At 39.5% G+C, this 25,684-nt stretch overlaps 1 protein-coding gene across 1 annotated transcript; it reads left to right on the top strand.

Moving 5' to 3' along the window:
• The first annotated feature begins 3,781 nt into the window (after positions 1-3,781).
• On the top strand, positions 3,782-24,765 carry COLGALT2 (collagen beta(1-O)galactosyltransferase 2). The gene is made up of 11 exons (XM_070939280.1): positions 3,782-3,810; positions 10,151-10,268; positions 11,042-11,176; positions 12,536-12,740; positions 14,855-14,974; positions 15,955-16,031; positions 18,422-18,528; positions 19,665-19,797; positions 20,794-20,921; positions 22,241-22,447; positions 24,489-24,765. The coding sequence occupies exons 1-11, from the start codon at positions 3,797-3,799 to the stop codon at positions 24,763-24,765; spliced, it is 1,521 nt and encodes a 506-aa protein (XP_070795381.1). The 5' UTR covers positions 3,782-3,796.
• Positions 24,766-25,684: the final 919 nt, after the last annotated feature.

Here is a 25,684-nt window from a genome sequence, read left to right as displayed (position 1 = left end):
TTAGTTATCTTTCAGTAAAATAAATATCTGATTGGATATCATGCTTTAACTTGTCAGTCTCCTATAAACAACTTGTTCGAAAAACTTCCTTCTTTCCTTCCTTCCTTCCTTCTTTCCTTCCTTCCTTCCTTCCTTCCTTCCTTCCTTCCTTCCTTCCTTCCTTCCTTCCTTCCTTCCTTCCTTCCTTCCTTCCCCTTCCCTTTCCTTCCCTTCCCTTCCCCTCTTTCTTATTTCTTTTCAGCGAGTACTAACTAGGAAACAAGAGATGATGGTTACAAGAATGATTAGTAAAACTGGATTGTATGCCATAAAGAAAAAAAAGACTAATTTTAAATGTAGAGGAATTTGGATGTGTGTGTATAGATTTGATATAAAGGGAGTATAAGCATTTGTGCTTACTGCTTTTAAATAAAAATATTTCACAACACTTTGGCTTGTAGAAATGTTCTTCATCTGTTTAGGAGTATATTTTCTAACACAAGCGCTAGAGTCATGACTTTTAGAAAAATGACCTCTCAAAAATTTAGGTCTGAAATCTTGTGCCTAATTACTTGCAGCTTTAGGAGGCAAATATCTTAAGGCTACCAATGGGCCATTAATCAAATATTCTAAATATGAAATATGAAAAAGTGTGAAGGAAAAATGAAAACGCGATCCCATTTGTTATTCCTTTTTAATAAAGAAGATGCAAAATCCAAATTGGCAACAGCCTTTTTTGTTTTCTGCTCTAAATTTCATAATGTTTGCAGTGAATGTATTCATCTCCTTGGACAAGTTATCCATTCTAGCATTTTCACATAACATCACAAATGACCCAGAAATTTTCTGCCACCCCCATGAAGAGAACATGTGTGTAAGCCTTGTGTCTTTTTCATAATCTCTGTCCTCTGCTTGGCAGGTTAAATGGAAGCACAGATGTGCCTGTAGGGTTTTTTTTATCTTTTTTCTTTCTTTTTGCTTCAGTAAAAGTTTCTACATCTATATTTCCCCATACCAAGAAGCAGGGGAATTATTATTTCAATAACGCAGAAAGGGTGATATGCTGGAATTGGTATATTTATATTTCTACATTGAGTTGTTCTTGGCTAAATTGCTGTCATCTCCCCAGTTTAAAAGGTTTCGCTTTCCATAAGCAGGTCTTAAATCCACAGAATTCAATTGCAAGATCCTATTAAATGATAAAAAAGATTAGAGTCATGGACTGTCTTCTGTTGATAGGGAGATACTGTATATATTCCTAGCTGTCACAAGAGATATTTTCATATATAATCAGAACATGCACCAGGTTTGACTTTAAACCTCCTTCTTTCCTTCCTTCCTTCCTCCCTCTCTCCCTCCCTCCCTCTGTTTTAAAATATTATAAACTACTTGTGGATAGGATAGGATAAAAGAGGATCAACCAAAGCTGATTAAAATAGTATGAAGTCTAACCCTGGGCAAAACCATTTTTCTCAACATTGTAGAGCTATCAGGCTGAGGACCAACTGTCTTTGTGTCTGGGAAGGGTGTTTCAAAATTAGGGTGTGTGTGGAATAACTGAACCAATCATATTCTGGCTATGTGTCACTTTAAAGAGTTTGCCAGATTTAAAAAGATAAAGGGCTGTCCTTAGTTGGTCTAATCCAGGGGTGTCAAATTCAAGGCCTGGGGGCCAGATCTGGCCCGCCGACTGTTTAGTTCTGGCCTGCAGGGCCGCCTTGGAAACAGCAAAGGACCGGTCTGCAGTGCCTCTGCCATCGAAAACAGCTCACGAGGACTGCAGGCGACCCTTCCGAGCTCCATTTTCTCTGGTAGAGAATCGGAGGAGGCTGTTGCAGGCAAAAACTGAACTCAAGAGCCCATTTTCGCTCAGGCTGCCACAGGCACCCTCAACATGAGTGACATCAAACTGGCCACACCCACCCCGGCCCTCTGAGGTCAAACACAACTCTGATGAGGTCCTCAATGAAATCGAGTTTGATACCCCTAGTTTACTCTGATCTTGTAGAACTATGGAGGTAAATAATATGGAATGTGTCCTCAAGCAGAATAGAAAGAGATGATTTTCTGGACTGGGTGCCCTCATCAGAGTGGATTGGTGAGAAATGTACCTTTTATTTATTATATTTATTATTTATTATTTAAATTTATATACTGCCCATCTCCCGAAGGATTCAGGGCGGTGCGCAGCCAACACTAAAACACATATATACAAAAAATTAAAAGCAATTTAAGAATATATTAAATAATTTGGCCCCAGTCTTATTAAAAACTAAAACAACCATTAAAATTCATATTTTAGGCCAGCCCAGCTTGTTGAAACAATAAAGTCTTGAGGGCACGGCGAAAGGCACGTAGGTCAGGGATCATCCGTATCTCCGGGGGCAATTCATTCCAGAGGGCAGGTGCCCACACAGAGAAAGCTCTCCCCCTGGGGGTCACCAGTCGACATTGTTTGACCGATGGCACCCTGAGGAGTCGCTCTCTGTGGGAACATATTGACCGGTGGGAGGCTGTCGGTAGCAGAAGGCGATCTCGTAAGTACCCAGGTCCTAAGCCATGGAGCGCTTTAAAGATGGTAACCAACACCTTGAATCGCACCCGGAAGAATTACATTTTGTAATTTGAATTGAATAGAAAGATACTATTCATAAGTAATCTCTCTGATCTTCTAAGAGAATGTTATTGCTCCAAAGTAGCTGCAGGCCTTGATCTATGTCAGCCTTATTTGTCAGATGTGGAAATCCTGTGCTTGTGAGCAGTCCTTACCAGAGTTTTACTCTTTGCCCCTCTCTCTGCCCTGCCTTTGGGTTATTAGTTTAATTCACACAGCATTCACAAGCATAAACAATATATGAATATGAGCATGTGTCTGTTAAAAATGTTAATGGTATTGTGTTCGGACAAAACCTAATTACTTTGTTTCAACTGATGAATTATCCTGACCTTTATTAGTATGCAAAACTAAAACTTACCCAGTGAACTATGAACAGTTCAACATTGGAACTAATGACCCGGAATGGCTCCCCTTGATTTGGTTATTTTCAGGCAGAAACTAGACAGTCATCTGTCTGGAATGTTTTAATTTGGATTATTGTGTTGAACAGGGAGGTAGACAAAATGGCTTTTTCCAACTCTAGGATTCTCTGATTCTTGTCAATATCCTTTTGAAATGCTGCTGCAGAGGTTAGTGCCCTTGAGAAGGTGCTGTCTAGTATATCTTCTTTTTTCAGGAAAGTCTTAATAGTGTAGCTACTGGTAGCCAGCAGTTGCCTTTTGGAAGAGGTGATAGAACGTTATAGAGCACTGCACACCAGAACAACTAGACACAAGAACAGCTTTTTCCCGAACACCATCACTCTGCTAAACAAATAATTCCCTCAACACTGTCAAACTATTTACTAAGTCTGCACTACTATTAATCTTTTCATTGTTCCTATCACCCATCTCCTCCCACTTATGACTGTATGACTGTAACCTTGTTGCTGGTATCCTTAAGATTTATATTGACTGTTTCCCTATGACTATCATTAAGTGTTTACCTTATGATTCTTGACGAATGTATCTTTTCTTTTATGTACACCGAGAATATGCACCAAGACAAATTCCTTATGTGTCCAATCACACTTGGCCAATAAAGAATTCTATTCTATTCTATTCTATTCTAGAAAAGGTGTAAATGCAAGTAATTGTTTTTTTATGCCTATTCTTTCTCCTTAGGGTGGCCACTGATCATAACATTGACAACACAACCGCCATGCTGCGAGAATGGCTGAAGAACGTACAAAAACTCTATCACTATGTCGAATGGAGGCCAATGGATGACCCTCAGTAAGTATTGTAGTGAAGAAATGCAATTTCTAAGTTACTTGGTGGAACAAGTGTCAGCACATTAAGCTTGGGAATGCAGGTTGGGATTAAAATTCTTGGCTGACCTGACATATTTTGAAAATAGGTGGGTTTTCCTCTCCCTAGAATCCTCCTGATGCTTGCTTAATGGGTGGTGAATTGAGAATTAGATGGCTCCCTACCATACACATAACAGAAGTTTTATTGGGTTGTCAAGTAGGCATTTTCCTTGTGCAGGGAAAAATGGGGGATTCCATAATCATCTCTCTGCCTGCCTTTTTCCCATTAGCTATTTCATTCAACACAGAGTTGCCTCCAGAAATGGTATCTGATGTCACGTTACCTCCATGAAGTCCAATCAGATGTGCCAATGGTCTTTTCCAAATCTGGCTACAGCAGTGGGGGAGTTCTGGACAACTCCAAGGATTAGTTTGATTGGCTATTTGGAGAAAAAGATGGCTTTTGGAGCTTTGTTTCAGCTGTAGCTCAACTTTGAGGTTCTTATCTTGTTCCGCCTGCTGGGGCAGTAGGGGGGGAAGAACAGTATATCACCCTCTAAACTATACCTCTCCATTGGCCCTGGTGTTCTAAGAAAGTTGGTCTAATTCAGCACATGACATTGGAGAGTTATTTACACAGAGTAAGGTGTTCCTGGATTATTGATTCCTGCTACTACATCAGTAGCAATAGGAGTAGCACTTTGACTTATATACTGCTCCATAGTGCTTTACAACACTCTCTGAACGGTTTATAATGTCAGCATACTGTCCCCAATAATCTGGGTCCTCATTTTACTGATATCAGTAAAGGATGGAAGGGCAAGGCAACCTTGAGGCGGTCAAGATCGAACTCCTGGCTGTGAGCAGAGTTAGCCTGCAATACTGCATTTTAACTACTGTGCCACCACAGCTCCACCAGCATTATATGTGTCAGTGCTCAGTAGTGAGGTTAGCTTTTTGGTATTAACGTATGCCCTGGTGAAGAAAACACCAGCAAAGCATGTGTCAGCTGAAAAACATGACATGTTGTGGCTTTTATCAAAATGGCAAAGGCAGGGAGGTAACAGTGTGTCTCAAGAGATATCCATTTGGGGCAAACAGTGTAACGTTGCAACAGGTGTAGAGAAAGGAATGAGGCTTGCATTGTAAATCTACAATACTCTTTGTGTCTCTCTGATCCCCTGTTTACCGCCAATGGATGCTGCTGCAATTAGCAAGTCTCTGTTGTGTCATTATATTCTGAATTTCTACTGAAATTTTTAAATAAAATCCACACACAGCTTTATTCTAATAATTATTTAACTGAAGAATAAATCTATTGCCGTGGACGGTAAGGCTACCAATGGCCATTAATCAACTGATTATATTTTGCCACCAGCATTGGGAGCCACAAATCTTTGCTTCGGAAATTCCAGAAGACATTCGGGGGAACCGAATTTCAATCTGAAATGCCTCTGCTTTGATCTTGCATGACTCATATTATATTCTTAACTGCTTTCAATCTAGAGCAGAAATTTGCCAGGAAAATTTGCCGTGCTAGGCTTCCGTGCCAAATCCTGGCACTACTACAGAACACATCTCCTGTTCAAAATGCCTAAGCAGGATATTGAAAGTGTACGTGATTTTGTTTTTGAGGTTTGCCTCACAGTAATTTTCTGTCTCTCCCAGAAAGTAGTAGTAAACAAACAGGACCACCTAGACCAGATAAACTTTAGCTGTGTGTGTAGAATCTGTTCTGTTAATCACTGATGCAAATTTGCAGGTAATGGTGGAATAATATAAGGCAATGGCCCCCAACCTTTTGGGCACCAAAAGGTTTTGGAGAGAGGTTTTTCCATAGATCGGAGGGGATGTGGTTTTGTATGCTGCCTGCATCCCACGGATGAGCCTTCACTTGTTTGCGCAGCCCTGTTTCTGGCATGCCATGGACCGGTGCCAGTCCATGGACTGGGGGTTGGGGACCCCTGATATAAGACAACTAGCTGTACAATAGCTATTCATAAGCAAGCTCATTGCACTCAGTGCTACAAACTCCTAGATAAATGCAGAGAGAATTGCATTTTAAGAATATCTTTAAAAATTTCTTTTGCTTTATTGTTGCTGATAGCAAAGAAGGAGCCTGAAAGATTAAAAAAAACTACAACCTGTGTTGCACAGGCCTCTTTTACAGGCAGCAAGTAGAATTAATTTCAGATGTAGAGGTTGCAGATCAAAGCAATAGTCTCTGATTGGTTTATAATGTCAGCATATTGCCCCCATTTTACTGATCTCGGAAGGATGGAAGGGCAAGGCAACCTTGAGGCGGTCAGGATTGAACTGCTGGCTGTGGGCAGAGTTAGCCTGCAATATTGCATTCTAACCACTACACTGTTGCAGGAAAAATGACGGACTAGGACAAGCTCTTCAGTGCAGGAAAGAGTTTTTATTTGCGCAAGGTTCAAACAGTCCGAAGACCACGAAAAAGTCTGAACGCCGATGGCTTCTTCTGGCCATGTATTTATACAGTTTAAAGACAAAAGTATTACAGAGAGTGATGCATTTCACACGTAGAAGCTACCCTTTAATCTATCTCTAGGAAAGACATAACAGCCCTGTTCCCACAGGCTCAGGCTTTCAGCTCCGGAGCTCAAGACATAACAAAAGGAGATAAGAGGCTAGAAGACGCCTCACAAGCAGTAAAGAGGACAGTAAGGGAAACAGTATTTTCTCTCTGAAATCTACATGACATTTGGGGTGCAATAAACATTAAACACCAGATGTATCTGTTTAGGGTCAGTTTGCCCTTTTACAATTCTGTACCTACGTCAAATACCGTTTGTCAATTCAGCACCTTGGCACGGAAGAGGCACTTCTGTCTTAACCAAAGATTTGGATTTCTAATATTTGAGTTTTATCCCAATATCGAATCTTAGCCTGGCTCATACCCCCCTTTGTGACTCATCTGTTTATCCAGACGAGTCACACCATAGGTCCTCTTCCTGCTGGAGCCGTTTGTAATCCCACATAGCCATCACCTGAGCAGTTGTCTTACGTTCCACCAGCAAGGATAGACTTTTAGAGATAGTTTTAACAAACAGAGGTAAAATACATGGGAGAAAAATACACCCCGCAGCTATTAATCCTACCAGGCCAAAGATGGCCTGCAGGCCAGGTAACCTTGACCACCATCCTGAAAACATATCCTATAAATTAAGACCTTTCCAAGTCTGGATTGGCACATGAGCTATTTTAACCATTTTGTCTGTTATTTCCTTAATAACCTTTCCGCTTTCATCAACTTCTACACAGCAGTTAGTCAAATTAAACTTTCCACATACCCCTCCTTCCTTGGCTAACAAATAATCTAAAGCTAACCTATTCTGCATAATATATGTCCTTGATTTGACACTTTCCCTAGCTAATTGAGTAAGACCATTTACAGTTTCGTTGGTGATGATTTCAACCACAGCTTGCAGACGAATTAAACGGTTCAGAAACGGGTCCGATAGCCATACATGCCGTCCTCCGCCCATGTAGCCGGTCCATAAACCTCAATAATTCGCTCTGCAGGCCATTCTACACTTCCCCAACTACGTTGGTTACCTCCGACCCTAACTTTCCCTATTGCAGATGTGTCTACATGTCTTCTTTGTCTTAAGTTTCCCACCTCATCATATACCGGGACACCTAAAACCTGTCGAGTTTTAAGGGGAAGCAAAAAGAATCCTGGTCCAATTATTCCCAGGACACAAGCTCCACACCAGGATTTAGGTAGAACCCCATATGCCATCTTACCACATATCCAGTATAGTCCATCAGGAGCCAGCCATTCAAGGGTCTGATTATCTGGATCTTTTAAAAAAAGAGAACCCGTTTACCTTAAACAGGGCCCTTTTATCAGTACCCTCTGTGGCAGTACCTCCTGACCACCATACCTTACTTTCCCATTTTCCTGTACATATAAGGTTTCCTACCTGACGACAGCCTGCCACAATTTTTCTCTGGAAACAAACATTCCCTACCAAACTAGCAGTCAAAGTCCAGTCTCCATCCTTACCCTTATTATATGACAGATTACCCTTATAATCCATTTCTAAAACTTTGGAACAATTCAATTCCTGGGCTTCCCATGGCCATTTTTCTCCCATGTTAGTTCCTCCACATACAAAACAATCCGATACATTCAGAGTGTGGGCTATGTCTCCTGCCAATTTGACAAAGGTATTTGTTACATAGCTAGGGATTTCGGGTATATTCAGCTTTCCCCTTTTCAGATAATATTACAAGGGAACTTCTTCAGGATTTATTACCAAATAATGTACTAGCACCTCCTCTATAATTTTCACGTCCCACTCTACCTTACAGCTTATACATAAAACACAATCAATACAGTGAGTGCAACAACAACACTCACACCCACAATTACAAAACCAATACAATTAAAAAAAACTTTTTTTCTGTTCCTTTGCATCAAAAGGCAGCTTCCAGGGTGTCCTAAGCAGGGACTTCTTTCATCTGTAAGAGGTTCACACTCCACAGCCGGTTGGGGAAATATTAGGAATCGGAATGACTGAGAAATCAAATGGGCCCTGGTTGTCCACAAAACCATTGCTTATATCTGTAAAACACAATAATCAATAAAGCTACTACCCCAATTACTCAAAGTGCCCACACCCAATTTTCCTCCCACATGGATCTGCAATGATCTTCAATCTCTTGTCAGGATCCAAGTTCCGGACCAATTCAAGAGAGCAGGTGCTCCATCCTCTTTTTAGCTTACAGCGGGTTACATCAGCAGATATACATCAAGGTAACCTATATATAGAATACAAAAGCTTTCTTTAAGCACATTCAAATGTCAGTTTTGTTGGATGTTGTTTGACCACGGACACTTTCCAGCCGGTGTCAGCTGCTGCCTTGACTCATGTCCGATAGATCCATGATTTTGATTCTGCAATCTTAATAGCAAGTGGAGAAGTCATAATACCAATAAAAGATCCCTTCCATCTTCCACTTGGTCCCCAGGTTCAAATGAGTGACATTAAGTTACTAATCTAGGGGGTACTTATTCCATCACATATTGTTGGAATCTCTCAATTTGCTTATTAAGTTCTTGTACCATCTCCATATTCCAACCCCCCCCTTTACGACCTAAATCAGGCCACCTAACACACATATTTACCTTATTTTACCTTTTTTTTTTTTTTTACATGGTCGGGTGGAATAAACCTCCAATACCTGTAAACAATCATGCTCAGAAACAGACTCCGTAGGCAACAAAGTTGCTGGATTTAATCGGTTAGACACCACCAGACACACCTGTGGATTCTCACTCCTAATTACCTGATATTTTGTCAACCTTTGCCCACTAATCCACAAATGTCCCTTAGTATCCAACACAGACTGCTCCTCATGAGGGGAGTGCATGAGTATAGGACAAGAAAAAGTAAATTTATTACAATTCTGAATCAATTCTGCACTTGCAGCCAGCACCTTCAAACAGTGGGGCCAGCTTTTTGGTCAATTCAGCACCTTGGCACGGAAGAGGCACTTCTGTCTTAACCAAAGATTTGGATTTCTAATATTTGAGTTTTATCCCAATATCGAATCTTAGCCTGGCTCAACACCACTACAGCTCAGTGGCGTGGTTAGCTTTTTGGTATTAATGGATGCCCTGGTAAAGAAAATACCAGCAGTATTGTGTCAGCTGAAAAGAGATCTAAAAATGTTGCTTTTACCCTGCTGGATCAGACTAGAAAAGAAGTAACCCACATTCTGCTTCTTGGTCAGCCAGTGATTTCTGGGAATATACAATATGGGTGTGCAAATGATGGTTATCCCATCATTTATTGTGCATCTGGCGGTATTTCTATATGGAGTTTTCTCTCTTCATAAGCAGTTTGGTAACAATCTTTTGTCTATGACTTTTCATAATCCTTTATCAAGCTGTTTATCCTGTAAAGGTCCACCCCTGGATGGAATTCTGCATGCAAACCTATGTGTGATGTACCAATCTAGAGTGCTAGGCCTATGGAATTTTTTTTAAAAAAACATATTTATGTACAGTTCTCTGTCATTCAGAAGTATTCATATAGGACAAGCAGTGCAGTGAAGCTGTATGTTCCAGTAAGTCTTTGGTACACACTCCAGGAATAAATTTGGAAGTGTTTGCTCAGAAGCATCATTCACATTTTCTGCTCTAACCTTTTGGGAGCATTCGAGGTGACTGACTAGATTTGTTCCACCTGATTTTTTTTTTAATTAAAATACTGAGCTAAGAAAAAAAAAAATCATACTCAGCAGGGCAGAAAACACATATTTCTTTTACTCTCTTCATTTGTTAGGTTTTACCCAGAGGAAATTGGACCAAAGCACTGGCCAAATTCCAGATTCACTCATGTGATGAAACTAAGGCAGGCTGCTCTGAGAACTGCAAGGGAAAAGTGGTCTGACTACATCATGGTAAGTTAAAAACCCTTCCCTCCTTCCTTCCTTCCTCCCTCCCTCCCTCCTTTCTTTTCCTTTCCTTTCCTTTCCTTCCTTTCCTCCTTCCCTCCCTCCCTCCCTTCCCCACGATTCTCAGTTCACTGTAACTAGGAATGCCAGGATTGCAGTCACTACGTGATGCAGAAACCCAGTATTTTATGACTTCTTTGCTTAATGATAGAAGTAACAGTAACAGAGTTGGAAGGGACCTTGGAGGTCATCTAGTCCAACCCCCCTCCTCACACAGTTTAATTGTTGCTGTAAGGAATACTTCTATTTCATCGAGAGTATATTTCAAGATTATCACTAGGTCATCCATATATGGCTGTTATTTATAAATTTCTCTTTTAATCCTCACTCCAACAATTCTCCCATCTCTCCTTATATCTCTATCCAATATTTCAAAAGATGTCCTGTGTCACCATTGGAAATAACAATGGTGACACAGGACATCTTTGACTAGCCCCTTCTTGTATCTCACAAATTTTCTTAATTCCCCATTATGTGTGCCTTTTGTGAAATGTAAATAGATTTTGCCCATTTTGTAAAAAGCTCACCAAAGTTCTGATGATAGATTTCTGATGGAAATATCTTCATTATGTTCTTTTTTTTTTTTGCTGCTTCACAAGAATTCAAAAAGTTGTAGCTTTTAAAATCCAGTTTGTGATTAAAAGAACATCACAACTGCTTTATTTTCAGTAGAATTTAGTTGGATAAAAATTAATGTTTTTTCCTTCCCATGTTTCTAGTTCATCGATACTGACAATTTTCTGACAAACCCAGAAGTATTGAATCTAATGATAGCAGAGAATAAAACTCTTGTGGCCCCAATGCTTGAATCTCGAGCTCTCTACTCTAACTTCTGGTGTGGAATGACACCTCAGGCAAGTATTGTTACTGTTTTATTTATTTAAACAAGATACATGAACATAAGAAAACAGATGGAATCCAAGAGAATTTGGATTTCTTTTTCAATCCTCAAGGGGAAAAACAAGAATGTGATTAACAAATGAATGAGATACAAATCATATGAATGAAAGATAACTCTGGTGAATCAGATTGAAGGCCCATATACTTGTGTCCGTCCAGCCTGGAGAGTCTCATCTACAAATTTATGTTACCATTCTTTCAAAGCTGTTGAACTGCATCTTATACAAATAGTGTTGTGCAGTAAAATTAAGCCATTAAGGAAAGAGTCTTAAAATATAGTAGCAACTTGGGGACCATTTTTTTCTCCTTCTCCTTCTCCAGTTTTTATATTGTACTTTCAGTCCAGTGACTTCACTCTTATTTTATGATTTTCCCTTCTGGGGATTAACTGATGATTTACATATTAAGTTCAGATGTGCAGTTGGAATAGGATGTGTCAACCGTTTTATGGAACAGGAAGCCAAACCTTCTTCTGTTTGGCATGATGTTGGCTAGTTAACTTGGCTTGCGTACATTTCTGAGTTTATATTCCTATGAACTAGGAACAGCCCCATTAAGTCCCAGTACACCGTTGAGAGATAGCTAAGACAGGTCAATAAAGAGAGAAAACATCTTGATTCTTCACCAGAATTCTGTTTCAGCTCAACTATTTTTGTGAGTCATATTTTGGAATAGTCTTCAGATCTCTCTGTTTTTGTCATGATACCTTTGCCTTTTGGAACATTGTTGGAAAGTTGTGTTTCTAGAATGCATTGTTAGATAGCTGTTTATATAACTAAAAGAGCTAGTCACATAATTAGCACAAAATAATTGCCAGTTTGTGTCAAGTAGAGCTACCTAGAGGGGGTTAACATTTATTGGGCATGTTATAAATATTTGCCTTAACCAAAGGAGAATCCCATCATTAATGATGTGATGAATGTTATCCGGATTTCCATGAAGAAAGGAGTGCATTCCAGAGGAGCAAGGGACAACTCAGTTCAGATAGTTTGCATGAAGGAAAGAGAGTGAAGATGCAACTGCCTAATAGTTCCCAGAGTATGTGCTTTGTGGGAATGGTAGCATACTTTACTTTGGCAAGATTCTGTCTATAGGTGAGAAACAGTAAAGAAATCTACTTGGAAGAATCACAACATGTCTTCCTTGGTTTGGGGGAGCCTGACATATACTCTGTGTTGAATGTAACAATAGTTTAGATAGCTTTCATCTTATGGTCAGATATTTGAATAAATATATTGAAAGCAGGATCAAGGTCATTTGTTATAGGTAAGAGACTTAAAAGAAGAGTTTAATACTGTATACTCTTTTTTTAGGGCTATTACAAGAGGACACCAGATTATCCTCTAATCAGGGAATGGAAGAGAACTGGTTGCTTTGCGGTCCCAATGATACATTCCACATTCTTGATTGATCTGAGAAAAGAGGCATCAGATAAACTGGCATTTTATCCCCCACACCAAGACTATACCTGGACCTTTGATGATATCATTGTTCTTGCCTTCTCAAGTCGCCAAGCTGGTAAGGAGCCATTGATTAACCACATTTAAAAATTGTGAGTTCAGGAGAGGTTTGGATATCCTGTAACATTATCATACATAAAGAGAGCTTTAAAAATGTAATAAAAAAATCATAAATAAATTTCAGCACTATTTGAGTAATAGAAATACTTATTATTCTTCATGTATAGATGGAATCTTGACAAATTAAAACACACTATTATTATTGAGCACGGGGAGGAGGATTTTACAAGAGAAAATAGATATGAAGCTGGAAATGAGGACACCAGATATGTGAAAAATATTTTCACCTCTTCTCCATTATGGCATTTAACAGATGAACTGAGAACTGACAAGAATTGTAGTCAGCTGCTTGGTTGAGAGTATGGAGATTGTAAAGGAGCAGACACACACAATAATTCTCTCCACAAACAACCCTGTGACATTAAAATGTCAGAAAATGCTTCTGTTATTAATAAAGTGGGCCACAAGTAGACCAGATGACCAAGCTTGAATTCCTCTCTCTTTTCCCTCCTGGTTAAAAAAAAGACAGAACTTTTAAAAAAGCTACAATTTATTTTCAGCTTCATACTGGGAATGCACTTTGTTTTGTCTGCAGCTTCTTAACTTGCGTCTTCTGGAAGTTTTTAACTGCTGCTTTGATTTTTCAGCCCACTGAAGTAACTGGGACATGTTTTATTTTTCCCTTGTTGGTTTCAGTGGTTTCTAGTTCCCCTGCCAAGCCCCAAGAACCAAAGAAAGGACAGGTGTGTATTGGAGCACATCTTGCATACCCATGGACAAAAATAGCATGTCAGGCTGCAGCTGGTTCTTTGGCCCAGCCCTCTCCATCAAGGGCCCAGTGTTTCTAAAGGCTCTTACATTCTGAGTTGGGGATGATGATGCTGGGATGAGTCCTGTGCCCAATGTTTTGGTAGCTCAGGAGCTTCACAAGGGGTTATATTTTAGCATCACCGGTTGAAAATGCAAAGCCTGAACACAGCCAAGGACAACTTCATTGTACAAACATGGTCAATGCATTCAGGTTCATTAGGAAATGAGGATAGACAATTACTCCTCACAGAGGTTAGTCTAGTTGTAATTGGCATTACAAGCAAGATGTTAATCTGGCACATGTAAAGCTACAGGAAAGCAAACTAGATTGTTTGTCTATGAAGATCAATATGCCTGCTGACCTGGAAGCTCATCTTTCAAATTAAAAGTTATGAACTTTTCCACCCAAGGCCTTAAGACATCATTTGTTAAATGAAGTCATTGGCCGAAGGATCTAAAAACCACTTTTCCTCAACCGTAGTGTGGATGCATCAGTGACTGTAGCAGTCATGCTGTGTAAAAGAAACGGGATAAAATAACAGAGCAGAATTACAAAATAGGAAGGGACTATGGAGGTCTTCTAGTCCAACCCCCTCCTCAAGCAGAAATCCTATATCATTTCAGACAAATTCTCCAGTCTTTCCTTAAAAACCTCCAGCATTTCAAAATTCTTGGGTAGATTATTTTTTTTTGAGCAAGCTTTCTAAAATAGAAAGGACCATTTTCAGGCATGTTCTTTTGGCAGCTCTGTTGCTTGTTTTCTTCTTAATTTATGTTCTTTCAGAGTTAAAGCCATTGTGGCTGTCCTTGCCCTCTTTCCAAGAGATTATCAAAAACTCAACCATCTTTATTTTTATCCCCTCCACTTTCTTGCACTGCTCTGTTGGGGAGGCTCTTCTTTTAATTAATTTTGTGCTGCTCGAGTCTGATTGACACTGAGCTGCTTACAGAAGTCGAAATTCAGAGTAAAAACCACAACACATCTAACAATAGAGTAATTGCTCATAGGCTTACTGTACTGTAACTCCTTTCCTCCTGCTACCTTTTTCTTTTGTCTGCGTCAATGAGGCAGAGAGCAGAGATCTGTTAATTGTGTTCAGTGTCATGTTTAATGTGTATGAATAGCAGAAGGGACAGCTCAGCCATGTTGTAGAGACTGTGCAGCATTGATCCTTTAGAAGGATCTTGAGAAAGGTGGAGTTTAGGACTCGCCCAAAAAGACAGACGAGAGCCCCATAGGAACATCCTTTCTTAATGAGCACAGTTTTTCTCCTACATCTCCAGTGTCCCTTCTCTTTCCAGACATTCAGATGTACATTTGCAACAGAGAACATTATGGTTACCTTCCTGTGCCACTGAAGCCACACCAGATGCTAGAAGATGAAGCAGACAATATTGTTCATGTGCTGAGTGAAGCGATGAGTAAGTTCCATATTTGGCCTCACAGCCAATGGTGGGATTCGCCAGTTCACACCACTTCGGGAGAACCGGTTGTTACCTTTCTGAGCAATTTGGTGAACTGGTTGTTGGAAGAAATCATTAGGGCAGAGAACTGGTTGTTAAATTGTTTGAATCCATCACTGCTCACAGCCCTACTATTTTTGGTTTCCAATGATATGGATTTTGCGTTTTTATTGTATTCTAATTACGGTAACTATTGGGCAGTGAATAAATTTTGGAAACAAACATTCCCACCCCTCTGTCCCATTATGATATCAAGGGGGAAAAATAATCCACATTGATTATCTGAAGAACTTTTAAAAAAATATTTCTGTATAAACTGCTAGTTCATTTTTAGATAGATTTTAAAAATAGCTATTAAAAGTGGCCAGCCATTAGATGGCAGCAAACTATAAGTCTATGCTCTGGAGTTTTGCCACCTAGATATAGTAGCCCTATTATTTGTGTGCCACATTGATTTTGATCATGACAACATAAATATTTCAATATTGCATCATCTATTATTGGGCCAGAAACATACAAAGCATGTTATAATGAGTCTACAGCCATTGGCTCGCAGGGTCCCCTCGTCTGGCTTAATTTCTATCCTTGCTTTGAAGCAGTTTTGCAATGGTGGCAAATCAGAGGCTACGTACACCCATGTACACTACCCAGTTATCAGCCCATTGTTTGAAAAAGAGTTGCATGGTCTGCTTTATTCATAAGCTTTTATTTCTTTGCTGTAGCAATATCCTAACTATACTTACAAAGGAGTATGTTTAAAACTAAGGAAGAATTCTTCTTGCTATATGCTACTGATTAGTACCTCACAGCTATGTTGCTCAGCAATATACAGAACTCAAGTTTGTTTTATTCAAAGCAATTAAATGTATTATTCATACATTTAAAAACTGTCAGCATTACTGTAATGTAATAGGATGAATGTTCATAATCTCTTCCAGTTGACCATCCTCCAATTGAACCCTCCAAGTTTGTCACAGTTCCTCCAAAACACCCTGAGAAGATGGGATTTGATGAGGTAATGCAAGAAAGAAGGCATGCCAATTTTTACAAGAGTGGAAAAGACAGGCGAAATCCAGTAGGAATTTAACACAGACCTCAATAACTTCCAATACTGAATGGCTCACTTCAGATCCCTAAACTAGGGATCTCCAGATGGTTGAGCTTCAGCTACCATCATTCCTAGAAAATGTGTCCAAATACATTAGTTGGGGATGATGGGAAGTAAAAACCAACGCATCCCATACAGTATAGAGAGCTCAGTGGTGGTCCATGAGAATACAGTGAATGTAATATGACTCAGCCTTTCATCCTTCCCAGGTCGGTAAAATGAGGACCCAGATTGTTGGGGGCAATAGAATGAATCTGTAAACCACTTACTGTTGTAAAGCTCTATGAAACAGTATTATAAGTACTATTGCTATACAAAAGGCTGATTTCTTTTTCTAGAGCAGGCAGGGATTTAGTATCTACTGTAGAGCAGCATTATAAAAATCAATTTTCTAAATTTGTTTTTCTCTTAAATGTGCTATGGAAAAAGATCTTAGGAGAAAATTGATTGTATGATGATATTTAATCTATGCCTTTCTGGCAATTCCTCATTGCAAATATTGCATCATTGATTTTGAATTACATTTCCTGGAGCCCATGAGTATTCCAGTCTGAGGATTACCACTCATCTGAAAACTGTTGATATAGGGATTCGCCACATAATTAGATGAAGAAGTACAGGTAGTCCTATAGATTTACAATCATAATTGAGCCCAAAATTTCCATTTCCCCCCATTTTTTGGCATTTCTTGCCACAGTTGCCACATGACTGTATTGGTTAAATCAGTTACACGGTAATTAAATGAATCTAGCCTCTTCATTGACTTTGTTTGTCAGAAGGTTGCAAAAGGTAATCACATGATCCTGGACACTGCAACCATCATAAATTTGAGTTGGTTAACAAGTGCTTGAATTTTGATTACATGACCATGGGGATGCTGCAATGATTGTGTGAAAAGTGGCCATAATTCATTTTTTCCCAGTGCTGTTGTAACTTTGAACAGTCACTGAACAAATGGTTGTAAATCAAGGATTACCTGTACTCTGCATGACTCTTTATTTGCCAAATATAACCTATGTCATCCAAAGCAGGGATCTCCAACCTTGGCAACTTTAAGCCTTGGCGGACTTCAACTCCCAGAATTCAATTGGAGACCCCTGATCCAAAGCATTTCAGTTGGGGAAGATAATAGAGGATGAGCATGATAAAACCCAAATATCATGGCAACTTGCCTTTAACCTGAAGTATCTGGATTTCTAAGAGGTTGCCATTGATCTGATTTGCCTGGTTAAAATGTAGGGATGCTGTTTGGTTGTGTGTTAGCTGTACCATATGTGGAACCTAGTCTGTCTGTCTTACTTTTTTATTTTAATCTTATTTTTTTATTTCATCTTATTTGTGTTCACACTTTATTTTCCAGCCTTATTTGAAGGAAGTTATGTTCTGCCTAACTGAACTCATGTTGCATCTTCAAACTTACTTTCTTCTGCACACTCACAACATAATTCTGCTGGTTGATTTAATCCTCCTGGAATCCCTTCTCTGATATCCATCATTTATGTGGGTTTGTCAGTCAGCCCTGACTCTTAGTTCTTAAAGCCTCCACATTTAGCAATAAGGGTCTGCTGTTCAACTCCAAATTCCAGGTACAATTCTACTGAGAATGCATTTATTAGAAGCTAGTCAATCTACTCTGAACTAGCCGCATTGTGGTGTGGAATTCTTCAGTCCACCCTGATCCACCAGTAATATGGTACTGGTAATGAGTAATGACCAGTAATGAGATAGCCTTGCATTTATTTTATTTCCCACACAATCACAGTTCATTCAATTAGAAGGGAGCAGAGGCTGATATTCACTCACTTTCACTCCCTCTATGTCAAGGCTGCTCTTTTTTGCTTGCCTGCCTGCACATGCACAAATAATACTCTTGCCTCAGAAGACTACATGTGTGAGGGAGCAGCTCAGACCTTATTACCTTCTGCTCATCTCTTTTTCTTTTCATCATAGAATGAACTCAGAGTTAAGACAGGATAATTGTTAGTAAGTCTGGCAGAATAATTAAAAAGCCACACACTTTCCTTTTTTCATACACAAACAAGAACTCAAGGCAAAGAATGCAACCCTCATATAGACAATCTCAGATTTAGTTACCAAAGTCACCAAATCTGGCTTCAGACCCCCATCCCCATATAGGGGGATGTCATTTTCCTTGAAATTGAATTAGCAATTCTCTCCCCCTCCAAGATGGCAAGTTATATTTTAGCATTGGCTGTCAATAAAACTTAAAAGGGGGGTGGGGGGAAACAGAACATGTTATTCTTATGGTATTCCTCCATGCTTCTCTTTTTTTGTAGATTTTTATGATCAATCTGAAGCGTCGGAAAGACAGACGGGATCGAATGTTGTGGACTTTATATGAACAGGAAATTGAAGTCAAGCTAGTGGAAGCTGTAGATGGAAAGTGAGTTGAGTTGCCTGGCATGGAGTTGTAAAATTTGGGGGGGGGGGGAAGGGGAAGGGGTGTTGGGGCCACCTAGTTTAAGGACTGCAAGGAATAAAGTACTGTTTGTACTTTAGGGATATATTTATCAACTATTTCTCAATTATTTCCCTGGGAACATCGGTAGGTGTGAGATGCACCCATTGATAAAGGCAACTCCTTCTAGTTATCTCTACCGCATTGTTTCTACTCCAGCCTTGATGCTACCAGTGACTTGCTTTGCCAAATGTGAGCCATGCTGTGTATCTCTACACTTGGGAAGACTAGAGCATTAAATCAAGCTCGATTCAACAACATTCTTGCTCTGCAAAATAATTGCCTGCTACCTTTCTCCCTGAGACACTGATCAGAAGCTTTCTTTCTCCTTAATAAGTTTTTGTGTGTGTGTGTGTGTGCAGATATATGGTGGTATATATTTGTCAGATAATAGATAATTCTCAATTGAGCATCTTCTTTAAATTCTTTAAAGAGCAAAAATATTTGTCCCTCACCACTAGCTATTTAAAATAGTATTTTGTACACAAAAGATTTTCACATTGTCTTTAAATAATCAACACTTTCCTCCTCATTTGTAAAACTGGGGAATTTTAGTATCCTAGAATCAAATTTAACCATGTTTTCTTGTTCATTACACTGTTGTTCATCTAAGAAACAAATTTGTCTGCTGAATTCCCTATAAGAATTCTACAAATCCAGCTAAATTCTCCTTCGGTGGTCAAATCATGTACATTTCGTATTACTCTGCAAGGCAGAATCCACATTTTTATTGAGTGCCCAAAGCGTTCACAAATGAGATCTTGTAAAATGTGTTGTGAGGATTGACGGTGCCACTTTTGACTGCAAGTAAAAATAATTATTTTAAAATATTGGTTTACAAAAACGATACTTTGAAAGCTGAAAGCTATGTTAGAAAAAAGAGTAATAATTCCTATTTTACCAAACTGCATTGATTTCTATCTGTAGGGAGATGGTTTTTTTTTTTTCCTTGCTACACATTGTACAGATACACCGCCTTCTGGGTTTTTCTTAATAAGTTGTAGCTTTCCTTTCTATCTTGAAAATGTGCGGCTAAGGATTTTAATCACTGTCTCTTTCAGGATGCTGAATACAAGCCAGCTGAAAGCTCTAAAAATAGATATGCTTCCTGGTTACCAGGATCCATACTCTTCTAGAGTGCTGACCAGAGGAGAGATTGGCTGTTTCCTTAGCCACTATTATATATGGAAGGAGGTAACGGAAATGTGCTTATCTTCATTGTAATTGGCAGAAACACTTCCTCTCCCCTCCCGTCTCTTCTCCCCTCTCCCCTCCTGTTCCCTCCTTTTTGCAAATCTTGAAGAAAGACTCATGATGACGGAGCTCTTGGAAGACAGGCATTTCCACTGGTCCACTTGCATTCTTCCAGAGAAGGCTACCATAGATAAACAACTCATGGGATAATTTTATTATAGCTTTTTCTAATATGATGGTTAATGAACGTATTCAGTTTAGACACTGCCCAACCCCAGCCCAACTCTAGAAAGTATACAACAAAACCAAACTGAATGAAAATATAGTGCAATAATTATGAAATAAATTAAACGGGTAGAAAAAAACAAGAACTGAAGAGGGGTTCGGTTAGCCGAATCCAACAGGAACCCCAAGCACCCTAATCCAAGGCCCAGCAGAACAGATAGGTCTTTAACTCTTTCTGAGTCACATGGATTTTAGAGGGAGGAACCTTATTCCAGAAGGCATGCTTCCTGGATCTTGACAGATGAGATTAATTAACTGAAGGGACCCTGACCATGCCAACTCACGTCAGATCAAACTGGTAAGGCTGCTACAGGACATAATAAGAAATCCCTCAAGTTACCAGGCCCTATGCAATATAGGGAACTAATAGGACATAATCAGCACCTTGAAATGATCTTGGAAAAATACTGGCAACCAATGCAGCTCACAAAGCAAAGATGTCACTTGGGACTATGACCGTGAATGCATGTGCCAGCGTATTCTGGACCAACTGAAGCTTCTGAGTGCACTTCAAGGGCAGCCCCACTTGCAGCATATTCCAGCAGCCAAGCCATGAGGGGATTAGAGCAGGGATCTCCAACCTTGGCAACTTTAAGCCTGAAGTTGACTGAAGTCTGCCAGGTTTAAAGTTGCCAAGGTTGGAGACCCCTGGATTAGAGCACGAGAGATTGTCTGAATTTAATTTGAATTATTTCAAATTGTTATTTTAAGATAGTAAGCAGGGAGATGGAGAAGTGCCTAGTCATCGAAGATGATGTACGCTTTGAGCATCAGTTCAAAAAGAAGCTCACAAAGTTAATGGATGACATTGAGAGAGGACAGCTTGACTGGGATCTTATGTAAGTAATAATCCACTAATCTTGCTTCTGAGTGTCTTCCCTTCCGTGGAATTGAATGCTCCCTATTAAGGAAAGGCCACACATTTGGGGGCATTTAAACCTCGAAATAAAAGAGAAAATAAGGAGAAATATGAAATACGGGTTCTAAAAGTCTCAGAGTGAAAAAAATTAGATAGGGAGAAGTTTTTGTCTCATAATGAAGGTAGTCCTCAATGTACAACAGTTTGTTTAGTGAACATTTGAAGTTAAAATGGCACTGAAAAAAAGTGACTGATGACCATTTTTTCACTCTTACAGCCATGGCAACATCCCCACAGTCACATGATCAAAATTCAGGTACTTGGCTCATGTTTATGACAGCTGCAGGATCATACGGTTGTGTGATCATCTTTCCGACCTCCTGACAAAAGCAAGAGTCAATGGGAAAGCTAGATTCACTTAACAACCAGGTTACTAACTTAACAACCACAGTGATTCACTTAACAACTGTGGCAAAAAAAAAGTCGTAAAATGGGGCAAAACTCACTTTTTACCAATGGCTGCTAGTCACAACATCTGTATATTATACCTAATCATCTTTTCAGTCCCAGTTAGGCTATACAAGTAGGACAGTGCTTTTCATCCATTGTCTACATCCGTGAATGCGAACCAATGGCACACATGCCTGAAGTGGCATGCAGAGCCATGTTGCCTGTTGTCAGTGTCACCCGTTCCTCTTCCAGGTTTCTGGCGCATATGCATACGCGACAATCATCTGGCCTTTCTGCATGTGGCAGTGCCGGAAACTAGAAGTTCTTCTAGTTGGTCTTCCCTTTTCCTGCGTGAGCATGCGCGCCAGCCAGCTGATTGCCGCATGCGTATGCGTGCCAGAAACCCAGAACAGTAGCTGGCTGAAACCAGAAGTTCAGTAGCTGAAACCGGAAGTTCATTTTTGGGCATGCGCATGTGCCCTGGGCAGCTCCTCTTCCAGGTTGCTGCCCAGACGCTCATGCATTCACTCCCTTTTCAGCACTCGGTGCCAAAAAGGTTCGCCATCACTTATCTACATGCAGGATCCCATTGTAGGGAGTGAATATTGGGCCAAGTGACCTTTGATTCAGCGCAGGAATTGGGAAGCTTTTATGTTAACTCCACATCTGTCTGGTTTTTTTAATGTTGTTAATTCTTACTAGTTCTTTAAAAAAGACAGTTTACATGAAGATCCTGGTGATCGTCTGGCCAGAGAAGCTGGCGCCAAGGCGCTAAGCTTAAGATGTTTCTACGCCACATCATATCAGCAAATGGCATATGGGTTCACTCAACTTTTTCTCTCTATGTAGATATATAGGTCGGAAACGGATGCAGGTAGAGCGTCCAGAAAAGGCTGTACCCAATGTGATGAATCTTGTGGAAGCTGATTACTCTTACTGGACACTGGGCTATGCGATCTCCTTGCAAGGAGCTCAGAAGCTAATTGGAGCTCAACCTTTCAGCAAGATGCTCCCTGTAGATGAATTTTTGCCGGTCATGTACAACAAGCACCCAGTGTAGGTTATTGGCTGTAATTACTGTATGGTATAGCTTGCATTAGGTGTATGCTAGCTTTATACTATGATGCATTCAGCAGCAATATTTATCTTCTTATCACTAAATGCTTCCTGTAGTGGTTTTGGAGCTTCAGGTTTATGGAATACTTTTCAGTGGGGATTGAACATCACTCCTCCTACAGCTGGTGTTGATTCTATTATCAACAGTCCTTCTACAAACTGCTGTTTTATGTGTATTGGAAATGATAGGCCATGATATAAATGCTTTGTGGGCAGACCCCATCTGTATCAGGCACATTGCTTCTGGGAATATGAAACCAAAGTCACATTTTATATTTAATTTAATAATTGTATATCTATTTTCTTTCATGCAGACCCTCATGGCAGTTTGACAAAATTAACACTTTTAACATAAAATTGGAATGTAATTAAAGATCATATTAATTCTAGTCTAGTAACTTAAAGTATGACAAAAGTGATGGCATTTGGCACGATTTTTGAAAGGCTAAGAATAGTGTTCCACAACCTGGGAGAATGGCAGGTGGCTGGACTTCTGACATATTTTCTGAATATTTAGACATAGAATATTTTCTGAAGGCTTTTCCCACCAACCTTAAAGATAGAGGGCTGTTTATAGCTTTACAGATTAGCTGTTCCTGTTAAGCAAACACCAAGCATTGTGGATCTTTGATCCCTATTCCTGGCAGTTAAGTTAGCAGGAATAGGGATCCTGCTTTTCTTTGCAGCAGTTGTCACTTCCAGGCACTTTTCATGGGCAAAACATGGAATGTTTTGTAAAGATTATGTTGAATGTTTGTAAAGATTAGGAAAAGCCAAGGCATGGCTAGCTATTGCTAAACGTAACCGGCTTGGGGAAGTTTGCAGTTGGTACACTAAGTGAAATTACATAAAAACGCTCCCTTACATTTGCTTAGCCAATGCCAGTTGAGGATCAGTGATCAGTCCCAGATCTCAGAACTATTTTTTTTTCAGTTGTATAATCCCTTTCAAAGTCCAGATTCCTGTAGACCAACAGCACATTGTCTTTTCTGGATCTAATTTCAGCTTATTCTTAATCATCCATCCCATTATTGAATGAAGGGTACATGCAAGAGTACTAAATTCTGGTCAAGATTTAATTATCTGAGATACCATAGTTAATAACTAAATCATGAGCTGTTATTCTCCAACATCTCCTTCTAGACTTGGTATGGAAAATTGCAGTTGCTGCAGAACAGTCCTTACAAGATCTAGTCCCCAGCGAGTCTTAAAGAGAACCTTAATTGATAATACTGAAAGCCTCCAAGAGAATCAAGAGCTGCATTTGTTCCTTTGGGTTTCCCATATACGTCATCTACTAAGATGACCAAAATGGTCTTGCTGCCATATTCCAGCTGGAAGCTCAAATCATTGCATCTCCATATACATTTCAAGGGATATTGAAGAGCTTTAATAAGGCCAAGTAATCTTATGAGGAGACTAATGATAACTTCAGATATCTTTTGATATCTTTAGTTGATGAATGTATTTCACATTAAAGCTTGATTACATTTCTTTCAATCAAAATTTGAATTAAGGGAAAACGTATTTGGAAGAGGTTTCCTTGCTAGTTGTACACTAATTTATGTTACACCTTTGCTTAATAATTAGTTGTGAATTCTGTCAATACATTCTTACAGTTATTATTGAACTTTCTTCTTGTTCCCCAGTTTTTTAAAATTATTGACCATGTATGGCATGTTTATTTTTACAGTGCTGATCTGTAAGGCCTTTATGTTGAGAGATGGCTTATAATTGTAGAAAATATACCAGTCCTCCCAACACTTAAATAAAGTACGTCAGTATAGTATCCCTAGATGTTTAAGCTGAGGGGTGTGAATATAGATTTACAACATTGATAGGAGAATCTTTAATGGGCTACTCAGTTTATAATCATTATAAGTTTGTCCTGCTGTGAGATATAAAATATATCAAAAAGACTTAAATTGGAAATGAGGTAACCCCTTTCTTCTTAGTGACTTCTTTCCTTTTCTTTTTTAAGTGCCAAATACATGGAACATTATGAACCTAGAGATCTGAAAGCTTTCTCTGCAGAGCCTTTGCTGATCTATCCAACACACTACACTGGACAACCAGGTTACCTCAGTGACACAGAGACATCCACAATCTGGGACAATGAGACTCTGGCCACTGATTGGGACAGGACACTCTCCCGGAAATCACGGCAACAGGGCCAGATCCATAAAGATGCCCAGAACAAGAATGCCTTGCCACCTGGACCTTCCCTTGATGCGTCATCCACCAGAGATGAGCTATGATTGTTAACAGGATCAGCTACAAGTTACTGGAAACGTCAGTGGGACTTCTAGAACTTCTACAGAGATACTGATATGCTATCTTGCTTGGCAAAATAGTTTCATATGACTTACTTGAACTAAGCAGGTGCTTGTCTCATTTTTGCAGGGTGCGTGGATGAACCTGCCTGAATCAAGGGTAGTAGTATACTTTAAAACAAATTATTGAAAGGAGCCCTGGTTTTTGCTGATTGGCTTGTACTAAAGGAAATTCTATAGAGCTGCTGGAGGACTCTAAAAGGAAATGAGGCTATACTCAGGACAAAGGTTCCTCAAGCAACGTCTTTCTACAATTCTTGGTGTAGAATTATTGTATTTATAAAAAGTAATATATACAAGAGTTAGGAAGGGTCTACCAAGTTTTTCTGTGTTGATTATTGGTCTATTGTCTGCTGCATTGCCTGAATTCTTGCTGGTTTTGATTTTGTGAACCATATTCTGAAGCAGAAATGTTAGAATGTTCCCCGTTTCTAAGGTTAAATGCTAATTAGTATCTTATGTCTTGAAATTATCAGATGATGGACAAGGTTTCCTTCATATTCACCATATGAATTCCCACTGACATTATTGGTTTCATTTTTAATCATAAGCTATGAACAACAACTCATTTGTCATGAGAATTTCTGGAGTTTTTAATATTAATTTTTAATATTCCTCAAGAGTTTTCCAACTTTATCCTTCACACCTTCATGAAATTTAGTGAATATCTCTACTAAATGGAAAACTAAGAATTGAACAGCCTGTAAATAGATCTTCCTCACTCCCACCCAGAAGCTGGGGGCCATGTGCATCCTGATAGAAAAGAATATATGTAGCTCAGGGCTGAACAGTGGAATCCTTGGTGTCATAATCAGAGGATGTTACCTAGTCAGGTAATGAAATG

The sequence above is a fragment of the Pituophis catenifer genome, unplaced genomic scaffold (genome assembly GCF_029215685.1).
Source record: "Pituophis catenifer annectens isolate HBS135680 unplaced genomic scaffold, rPitCat1.0.hap2 SCAF_3, whole genome shotgun sequence".
Classification (NCBI taxonomy): domain Eukaryota; kingdom Metazoa; phylum Chordata; class Lepidosauria; order Squamata; family Colubridae; genus Pituophis; species Pituophis catenifer.
The sequence above is the reverse complement of the archived record's forward strand: the minus strand, read 5'-3'. Positions and strand labels throughout refer to the sequence as shown.